We start from the raw sequence: 11326 nt of genomic DNA on the forward strand, positions 1-11326 counted from the left end.
TCTGGATTCAGAATATTATTATAGGTCCTATCTGCGCCGGAGCTCTTCAGACGCGTAATAATGTATACTTGCGATGATACGTCCGAAACCGCGTAACCCGTAATTATTTTTTATACTTATATCAACCGTTGTTTATTTTTTAAAACTTACCACATAGTCTGTTTCATAGCTATCCAATTTATTTCCTTAATGCAACCAATTAATTTTGTTATTAAATATTATGTGATTCAACGCCATCTGTCAGTTGCGGCGAACAACGACAACAAACGAAATTACTCGGTTTGCCATCTAGGATATCCCGATCGCACCGGACCCACGTAAACCAACATTTTTGTGTAATATATCATACAACATTTATGTTTAAAAATCTTATAAATGTATAGCATGTTTCAAAGGTATTTTTTTACAATAAAGCCATCAAAATAAATTAATTAGAAGAAACATGCTTTGTTGCGGTTTATAACGCCATCTATTGGTTGGTGTGAACAACAGGTATCGATACGGCAGGCGCCGCGTTAACTATGCGAATGTTGTGAAATGGATTGTAACGCCATCTATGGTCTCTATAGGGAAACGCAGGTTCAAACGATTTCTACGTATTTTTTTCAATTTTCTAAAAATCTTTGAAATTTTATGCTATAAAAAGTATCCTAGAAATTGCTCCACTACTTATTCTATGCGTATACCAAATTTCAGTGCATTCTGTCCGGTAGTTTTTACGTGATAGCGACACATACAGACGGAGGACAGACAGACAGACAGACAGACAGACAGAAAAGAAAATTATAAATTGCAGATTCGGTATCAGTATCCGTTACTAAACATCCCCCATTGGTTTTTTTTTAAATATATTCAATGTACAGAATTGACCTCTCTACAGATTTATTATAAGTATAGATTTCTCTATTTTATCTAAACCTGCCATTTGTATAACGTAAATGTGTGTGTAACATCCTGGAAATCTTTTTGAATAATTGACCGAAAATGGTCGAGCGGACAGAACAGTCCAAGGGTGACTTGCCCAAAGACGGCTTAGATTAAGAAACACATCGTTAGCTCAACGAAAAAGAATATTCATCACTGTGACATCACTATGTGGTTAAAAGCTGTATTCTTCTTGAATTGAGGTTGGAAGTAAACTTCTGGAATGAATAAACTTGTGTCCTGAAGAAATTGTAGGATACAGTAAAGAATAATAATAATAATAAACTTGAAAATTGCTCGTAATAATTTAAGACAGTGCCTATTAGCAATTTTGTTTATATTAATTGTGTTTGTTTTCTATAGGCGACATTTAGAACCATGACCTCTAGAAAGTCCATTATCTGCAACTAGCTCGGTACGGTGACTGACCAATTAACCATAAAGCAATTAAAGGGAGTGAGGATTTCGGTAGAAAATAAACCAATTTAATACATTTTAATAATTTATTGATACATTAGAGAGTGTCGGTTTGTCGTTGGTAACAAGACGCGGTGTGGGATCGTCATGCATTTACTTACAGTTAATTACATTATATACCTAACTACACTACACTAAATAGTACATAGTAAAGCGTTATCGACTACAATAAGAGCTGTTATCAAATAAGTTATATCATTTAAAGGTATTTTTGATAAATAAGATGTTTATTTCATATTAAATTTGTTTTTGAATCTGGTTGTGATCAAAATGTTTTAAATCTGAGCTTTTCCCCAATGGTTTTGAAAATGAATAAGTGCTGCCCTCTGTTTTTCAGATAGCAGAGTGAGATTTTGTTTACTTAGATTATTTTTTGGTAGATTTTTTATAAACTTTAGCATTATGTTAGTTAGTTAATATTAAATAAATATGCTTCTTACTAAAATTCGTTGTCCCAATAGGCAAGAAATGTAACATTTTTTTATTATTCTGTAAACTTTGCATTGACATTAAAATAAATCCAAAAGCCACTCAAATCTGTATACGTCAGAGTTATGTATAACTGTTTAAATCACAAAACAAATACTGGTTATTTACGAGTTACTCATAAATTCGTAAACTAAAACTATTCATAAGCATATTTCAATTAAATAATCATCAATATTACAATACAATGATGTGTCGGTGCTGTCCGTCAGTGAAACAAAATGGAGTCCCGTTAGGATCTAACTGCCGCGGAGATACTGTCGCAAGTGAAATGTTATTCGTCGTCGTAGAGCGGCGGCTTGTCGAAGTCCTGCCGGTGCTTGCTCGCCATCTCCGATGTCAGGGCCTGCTTCAACTCGTGCTGCCAACATTTTACACCATTTATGGGGTACCTTCATTCACAGTAAATATGAAACTAAATTGAAATCAATGCATCCGTTCGGGAGTTATGATGCCACAGACAGACACGTCAAATTTATAACACCCCTCTTTTTGAGGCGGGGTCAATAATAAATATCATTGGATACCTCACACACGGTCATCTTATTCCAAAATAAGCAGAACTTATACTATGGAAACAAAAAAAACTGATGAACTTACATAACTCAATACCCACTGTCATAAATAGATAAATTTTCAATCAGATCAGAACAAATACTCGTGCTAATTACACAAATATTTGTCCCGCCTGGGATTCGAACACACAACACGGTACTACGCTTATTGCGGCGAAGTGACCACGTTAACCACTGCGCCAAACGTGCAGTAACTAGGTACTTGATAACAGTCAAATCAGCTTCTCTTTATTCATTATTCATTAGAAGTCGTATGGCTATTGGTCAACCTAGTGTCAAAGTTGATTCAAATGAGTGTAATAATTATTATTTCAACATTATTATAAAAAAAAATACGTAGTCTGTGCATTTAGATGAACAAGAACAAGTTTCATCCTTTTTTGTTAACCCAGTCATGTACTCTCTAAGAAAATACTTACGAACAATGTATAGTCAGTATTTTTTTTTCTTGAGTACCCACACAAAAGCATTAACTAGTAATATGAAGCATTGACATAAGATACGACTTGCTTCGTGAAAGTTATTTACATATTAGTTAGGATTATCCTAAAGTGAGCTTCATTTTAATTCAGAAGTATTTGCAGTGGTAAGTAGTAAAAACTAATTTTTCACGTCTTTATAAAGATATTCTTACAAATTGAATTCATGTTTGTGGTCATTGGTAGTTCCACTTGCGAATTTTTGTGAAGTAAATTCTATAGCCACTGGAGGTTTAACACTGGGTAGTTTTCTGTATTAGTCAGGTACAAGAGAAGAGCGAAACATTGTTAACTTAGTGATATTATATAGTCGATTAGTGACAGCAGAATGGTATAAGGCGATTAACACACTGCCCCGCACCACGCAGCGTAGCGCGTGAATGCGTGTTCGAACGTTGCTTGTAAGTATCTCCGTTTGTATGGAAACACGCGTGTATGCGCGTGATCCGCATGAACGCGCGTGGATGCATTTTCTGTGTGTTAGACTGTGCATGTTTTCCATACAAACGGAGATACTTACAAGCAACGTTCGAACACGCATTCACGCGCTACGCTGCGTGGTGCGGGGCAGTGTGTTAAGCGCCTTAGTTGGTAACTCCCACGCAAATGGTTGCAGACTAAACAGAGGCATCACTCCAATAACTTCAAAGGGACCTTGCAAACGTTCAAGAACTGTTTTAAAGAATTATCAGGCATTCGTGACATTCAGGAAGTTAAAAAGTGTACTAACTACAAAGTGCTTGCAGAGCACCTCCCACGCAAATGGTTGCAGACTCTAAACCGAGGCAACACTCCAATGACTTCAAAGGGAACTTGCATACCTTCAAGAACTGTTCTAAAGAACTATCAGGCATTAAAGAAGTTAAAAAGTGTACTAACTACAAAGTGCTTGCAGAGTCGTGTGAATTGTCCGCAGTCCAGCGCGAGCTGCGGCGCGGCACGCTTGCCGCCGGTCCAGTCGCGGCTGAAGGTGATCTGCGCGGAGACCAGCGCCGCCGCCAGCAGCCACGCCGCCACCACGCACACGCCCCTGCACAACACATAGAATAAGATAAAACACATTAACATAGGCATTTCATACGAAAACAAGAATGCAGATAATCAGAGCGCAACTGGCAAGGATGTGCTGACTTTGAGGTAAGCATCTTCCGTATAGAATTTTAAGACCTCCGATTTATACAGATTTGACATTAGGTTAATCACTAAGTGATAGTCTGGACATTGAAATCCTAACTTGCATTTGGCCAATGTGGAAGCCTTATCCCTTTTATTCTAAGAGAAGACATAGTTACCACAAAAACAATTGAATTTTACGTATTACAATACAAGTTTGCGATATGTCCATATCGAGCGTTAGAGCAACTTAATAGCTGCATACATATGATTAATACAACAAAACTATAATTAGTAAGGTGGAGAAGTCATTTCGATTGAAGAAGAATAAAGTTTGACCATTTCCGGAAGCAAATGTTGTCAACATAACCGTAAAAGACATTTACAAGGGTCTTAAAGTGTGAACATTGCGTACGGGCACGTTAGTTCCAAAGTGAACTTTTCAAACGACATCGAAAATATACTGCTTGTATAACAAAACTATTTTTAGATGAACCTTTAAGGACAAATACACTAGTCCCAAAAATTAAGGGATATAAAAAAAGAATCCAAATTTTTGGGTGATTTTCAACAAGCTGTAACTCCGAGGAAAATGGTCGTACAGAAAAAATAAAAAAAACAAATTGTAGCTTCAAGTGTCTAATTTTTAGATATGACCATGAAATTTTTTTGTCATGGCCATGTCTGGAGAAATCCAACGAAAACTACCAAAAAAAAATTTTTCAAAATTTTTTCCCTCCTAAAAAAAGGTCCACGGGCTTCAAACATTTTTTTTTGATTCTTTCGTTCTAAATTTCTTTTAGAAAATTTAATCTTCTTTAATTTGCCGTATTCAAAAAGCCTGTACGACGATTTGCCACGGAGTTATCGTCAATCAAAGCAAAAAAGTTATTTTTGACTTTGATATTCAATAACTCCGGAAATAATGATCGTACAGGAAATCAAAGGAGGGTTTTGAAAACTGCACAATATTCTCTATAAGAAAATGTAAACATCTTCTAAGAAAAAAAAATTATTTGAATTGAAACCTCGGACTGAAAAAAAGACAAAAATTCGCGAAATTAAGGATATTTGGATAACTTGGTATAACTTTGGATAAAATCGATGAACGAAGAATATAATCGGTAATTTTTCAACCTCAAAGTGTCCCCTAATATCCCTCAAAAATTCAAAGCGCTGCGATTTTTTTTTCATTGTGCCCCGAAGCTTCAAATTCTTTGTTGTTGCAAAAATCACCATTGTGAGCAATTTTGTGATTTTTATTCATTTTTTTAATAAACATTTTTTGTTCTCTCTAAAATCTTTATTTTTATTAATCGCAAAACGAGAGATCGTCTATCGCTGCCATGAAGTCAAAATCGAGATTCGTCAGTCCATAAGACACTGGTCCACTGTCTACGACCCCAATCGTGATGGTCATGCGCATAAGCCAATCGGGCTCGACGATGTCGTGGAGTGAGCATAGGCACGCGATTTGATTTTTAATCGAAAAAATAAAGATTTTAGAGAGAAAAAAAAATGTTTATTAAATAAATGAATAAAAATCACAAAATTGCTCACAATGGTGATTTTTGCAACAACAAAGAATTTGAAGCTTCGGGGCACAATGAAAAAAAAATCGCAGCGCTTTGAATTTTTGAGGGATATTAGGGGACACTTTGAGGTTGAAAAATTACCGATTATATTCTTCGTTCATCGATTTTATCCAAAGTTATACCAAGTTATCCAAATATCCTTAATTTCGCGAATTTTTGTCTTTTTTTCAGTCCGAGGTTTCAATTCAAAAAAAAATTTTTTCTTAGAAGATGTTTACATTTTCTTATAGAGAATATTGTGCAGTTTTCAAAACCCTCCTTTGATTTCCTGTACGATCATAATTTCCGGAGTTATTGAATATCAAAGTCAAACATAACTTTTTTGCTTTGATTGACGATAACTCCGTGGCAAATCGTCGTACAGGCTTTTTGAATACGGCAAATTAAAGAAGATTAAATTTTCTAAAAGAAATTTAAAACGAAAGAATCAAAAAAAAATTTTTGAAGCCCGTGGACCTTTTTTTAGGAGGGAAAAAATTTGGAAAAATTTTTTTTTGGTAGTTTTCGTTGGATTTCTCCAGACCTGGCCATGACAAAAAATTTTCATGGTCATATCTAAAAATTAGACACTTGAAGCTACAATTTGTTTTTTTTATTTTTTCTGTACGACCATTTTCCTCGGAGTTACAGCTTGTTGAAAATCACCCAAAAATTTGGATTCTTTTTTTATATCCCTTAATTTTTGGGACTAGTTTAGTCCAACTTGGACAATTAATTATGAAACTAAGCACCAAATATTTCACTAAATTATTATGTATTGTTAACAATTTCTACATTTAAATGGCGAGCTAAACTTTGTATTTATGTATTAAGCTCAAGAAATCCCTAGACTTCAGTTACTTACTGTGTAACTTCCTCCACATTTACAGCTGAAAACTAAAGCTTCGTTAAGCTACACATAATTACCTATTACCTGATGCTGTTTCCAGCACTCTAAAATGTATTTCAGTGACAGAAATACATTAGAACATCGTTTGAAGGTATCCAACGTAATTAAAATTTCTTACTCAAGTCATCGTACCTATGGTTAGAGCTCAACATCGCCTTAAGGGTATTACAAGGCCCCCGAAGGCCTTTAACATAACCTAAAGACTGCTACTTTAATTTAAGTTTTTTAGTAACAGGGATCCACTTATTACGTGCTCTCCAAAGCACGTAGACATTCAGTTCAAATACTTCTATGCGGCTACCAATCTGTATGAATGAATATCCCTGGGTTGCTTAACGCATTGATCGTTTACCGGACGGTGAGCGCAACTAGCTGCGAGCGCCTTGAAATTGAGATAATTTCCTTCGTAACATTATTAACATAACACATTGCTAAAATGCGTCTACCACGTGTGGCAGATCGTTAACAATATGTCCAAATTTTACAGCCATAAAAACAGTATTATTTACTTTTATTACCTGAAATAAGCTTGCTTTTAGGTAATAAATTGTAATGGAAGGTGTAGGTGTTCAAATCGATATTATTTACCTTCTAGAAGGAGTAGGAAGCAGCATAAAAATAAGTGTTTTACGTTTGTCGAATATACTACTAAGATAATTAATGATAAAAAATCTATGAAACTATTTCAATATATATACAAATTATCTTATAATCATGATCTTCAAAAAGTTACTAAAATAATTATTGCATTTTTTTATTTTTGTAACATCACTGAACGAACATTGAAACGCTTTGAAAAGGAAAACACGATTTTTTAAGACTTCTAATCGTAAAAGAAATAATAGGTGCAGCACCCATGTTGTAAAATCCTATTGCACGCTGAAATTATAACCTATTACATTAAGCTAACTAAACCGCTTTGCGCTCACCGGTTGGTAAACGATCTGTGGGTTAAGCAACCCTAGGCGCGGTCATTCCATAGATGGGTGACCGCATAGTGGTATTTGAACTGGGCGTCTCCGTGCTTCGGAGGGCACGTAAAAAGTCCGTCCCGGTTGTTATCTACTACGATAACAGTCGTTAAGCCAAGTCAAAGGCCTTCGGGCGGCTTAAACAACTTTGACACTAGGTTGACCACTAACCATACGAGAAAGAAAGAAGAAAGACTAAACAATAACCTAGAATCACTACAGTTAGGTATCCTAGGACTCTAAACATCGGATTTGGTCTAGATCCTCAAAAATCACACCCACAAGTAGACAGCAAGCACGTTTAGTCTTTTGTCATCGGATAACCGAATTACTGTCACAATAAGTTCACGTTATCTGCGTTGTAAAAACACAATAAGATGGAATTAACACGACATGTGACGTCTTTATCTTGGCTAAGCTATAGACTAGTATAATTCTATTTAATAATGCGCTATGGCGGTTATTCTAGAATCTGTAAAGTCCAACATCCTACTCAAGTGAAAGTTTGTGGGTATGTTTGTTACTCAATCAGAATCACTAAACGAATTTAACTAAAACGTGGTTCACAAACAGTTAATACAAATTAATACGTAATTAATTTTTCGGCCATTAATATTATAAATACGAAAGTTTATGTGGAAGTATAAAAGAGTAACTCTTTAAAACCCTAGGTTATAACCTAGATTAACACATAAGACACTTCATACCCCAAAGTATTTTTACTTGCTAACAAATCTACGGGAGAACCTTTTACAGTATTCTGTAATTGGAATAGGAAGAGTGACTTAAAATTGAATCAAATGTAACAACATCCTTCCTTGAAACAGAAAACAAATTCCTGATTAATGGAAATCAGGATCGCTTTTATATTCAAATTGAAAATAAGTTCCATAAAAAAATCCATTTCTTATGACAATTTTTGCAGAATAATTAATGTTTTTAGACGGTTACGGGAGTATCCAGGTTATAAGATCGTTAAAATCCCTTGACATCATGTTTTCAGTAAAAGTAGTATCTAGATTGACAAACCCTTAACCAAAATATTATTTTATAATTTGCCTTGCTAGTATGCATGTACCTAAACTAGGGCTGAAAGTCCTGGGTCTTTTAACAGGCTGAAGCAATTGAAGTTCCATCGCTCAGGGTAGAAGTACGGTACTTAGGTAGTTGAAGTCTATCTTTCTTATAGGGTAAAGATGATCTGGATAAAGAGTGACTGACTGACTGATGGAATTGAAAGCACAACCGAAACTACTGAGCGTAGAAAGTTGAAATGTGGTACGAAGATTCCTAAAGAAGTGTAGAGGAGCATTGAGAGAGCATATTTGAAAATTCTTCCCCAAAGTGGGTGAAATTCCACGCAAGCGAAGACACGGGCGGATAGCTAGTTCTTTCTAAAAGCAAACTGACGCAGATCTGCGACGTCTGATATGCTATGATGTTTAAAATTCAATTCATTTGGTCAAGTCTTCATGAACTCTATCTCGAAGTTCTAAGTACGAAAGACCTCCGGCGTCAGTAAATACGCATAATAGATTTCCTTAATTATAACAATGGAGTGTAAGACAAGTTAATAATATACACCAAGTTATCTTAAACTTTAACTAGTTTCAAGATGGTTGGTGGAGTTTGTATTGTTTTTGGACAATTTAATCACTTTTCCGCAGTTAATGAACTGAGAGGTCGACTCACTTAATTTACAACAACGATTTACACTACTGGGCATACCTACAATGACTATTTTACCCGTAAGGTGAAATTAAATTTCAGAATAACGTAAAGATCAATTGTAATTTTGAAATAAATTTAAAAAGAAAGTAGGTACGTCCAAACGGATTTTTTAAAGCAGCAAATTCCATAAACGATGCTATAGTATTTTTCCAGAAAATACTGCGATAGAATGTCATGGAAATCTCATAGCTCTATGACACCGGAGTGTAAGAAGGCGGAAGGAAAATCACGAAAAATTATAATATCATTTAAACAATGCTAATCTTGATACTTAACTCATATTTTTAATATTAAAATGCAACGGGTCTTAAACACAATTGAAAAGTAAAGGTTAGGATTTGCTTACTTTATTTGTTTACCGTAGACCGTTATCAAATTATGTGTACAAGCCACGACAGTTTAAACTTATATTGTTGTTTACACTCTGAATAAATCAAAGCATTTCCGCAAAACTCAATGTTATATCTAAAAATATGTCTTCCTCTGATTATATCTCATGATTAATATTATATTTTATCGATGGGTGCCTATTTCGTAAAAGAGAAGGGTTATAACATCATCGTTTATGAAAAATCGCTATGGTGACAGCTAATAGAAATTAATGGAGAGAAAAGACAATAGATACCTACTACTTTTTACGGAAATAGCATAGATGTTATAGAAACACGGGATAAAATAAAGGCAGCTTTTTTTAAAAGCAATCTAGCGGCCCGCCCCGGCTTCGCTCGGTTTAAAGAGTTATTTTCCAAAAAATACTCTTGTATCACCATATTTATAAAAAAACTGCATCTAAATCTGTTGCATAATTCTAAAGATCTTAACATACATACGTACAGATGTATGGACAGACGAGAAGCGACTTTATTTTATGCTATGTAGTCCCATAGCCCTGAGAGACGCGAGCAAGACGCGCAAATTGCTAAAAAAAAATGTTGAACGTAGGAAGGAAGGAAGGAATAGATATTTTACCTGTACATTTCTTTACTTTCTGGTAAGTATTTAAATCTTTCTTTAAATAGAATTATTAATGTACCTTACTTTGTTTATGTTTACTCAAAAATAACGTTAACTTTGCATAGGATTCTTTGCTAAATAACTCTTAAAAGCTTCCCTCTGTCACGAAGGCTGTTTTATTTCGTTTGTATTTAAAGTGAGCTCTTTTTTCCACTCTTTTTATATTGTTTGTTAAATTAATATTCTTTCCATCTATTTTTTATTGTCTTCCGAAAGAAGCGATTAACTGACATTATTAAAAGTGCCTTCTTTCTTATGTAAGTATTAGATGTAAGTACTTAGTGAGTTCGACTCTCGTGTCCTAATCCATATTATCTTGAGCATATTTACTGCTGATTTTATCTGATCGGAGGTATTCTCTACCGGTCTCTTAAAAAGAATATATTTTAGGCCGTTCTTCTACCCTTAATATCCCTTTAAACAACTATTACCCTATAATAAGTCCTCACTGTGATTACAAGATAATCAAATCCCTATAGGAAAACCTTTACTTATAACAATTTAAATAACAAATTATCTCAAAAGTTTAAAAAGATAACACTATGTTTTCCAACTTTCTATACAACCAGCTATATCTTTTCCCAAAATTCGAACACAAAAAAAGTTTCGACACCTATCAACCTCTTTTGACATTTCACAGATTGTTAAAATCAAAATGGTGTATTTTGCATGTTTTATTCGTACTCACTCACCTACACTGCACTGAACTCATGTCACAGGTGTGATCACCACGGCTGTAGAACAACAGTGCGCCGCCCGCTGGCCACTGCGCTTTATATAAGGGTAGCTACCCTCGGACCCCGCGCCCCTAATGCTTGTAGGCGGCACAAAGGATATGGGGATGAAAGTATTTTTAAATTATGCAGTTTAAAGATATTTTCTTCTAAGTACGAAGCAGATTTTACAAGACTAAGTACAGATTTTAAAGAATTTAATATTTTATATGTATATCTGACTAATTACGGTATGTAATAGGAGAAAATTCCATTTGGTAAATCGCAAAAAGGTTAAAACCAGCATCATTTCCAAAGCCTTCTTAAAAAAGTGCGATCGATGAATAAATATTTTCGTC

At 34.7% G+C, this 11326-nt stretch overlaps 1 protein-coding gene across 1 annotated transcript; it reads right to left on the bottom strand.

Annotated features, from left to right (window-relative positions):
- Positions 1-1428: 1428 nt before the first annotated feature.
- Positions 1429-11058, bottom strand: LOC142982737 (uncharacterized). Its single transcript, XM_076129412.1, has 3 exons — positions 10947-11058; positions 3821-3971; positions 1429-2248 (listed from the first exon to the last, which is right to left on the bottom strand). The coding sequence occupies exons 1-3, from the start codon at positions 10964-10966 to the stop codon at positions 2162-2164; spliced, it is 258 nt and encodes an 85-aa protein (XP_075985527.1). The 5' UTR covers positions 10967-11058; the 3' UTR covers positions 1429-2161.
- Positions 11059-11326: the final 268 nt, after the last annotated feature.

This window comes from Anticarsia gemmatalis, chromosome 22, assembly GCF_050436995.1.
Source record: "Anticarsia gemmatalis isolate Benzon Research Colony breed Stoneville strain chromosome 22, ilAntGemm2 primary, whole genome shotgun sequence".
Lineage (NCBI taxonomy): Eukaryota > Metazoa > Arthropoda > Insecta > Lepidoptera > Erebidae > Anticarsia > Anticarsia gemmatalis.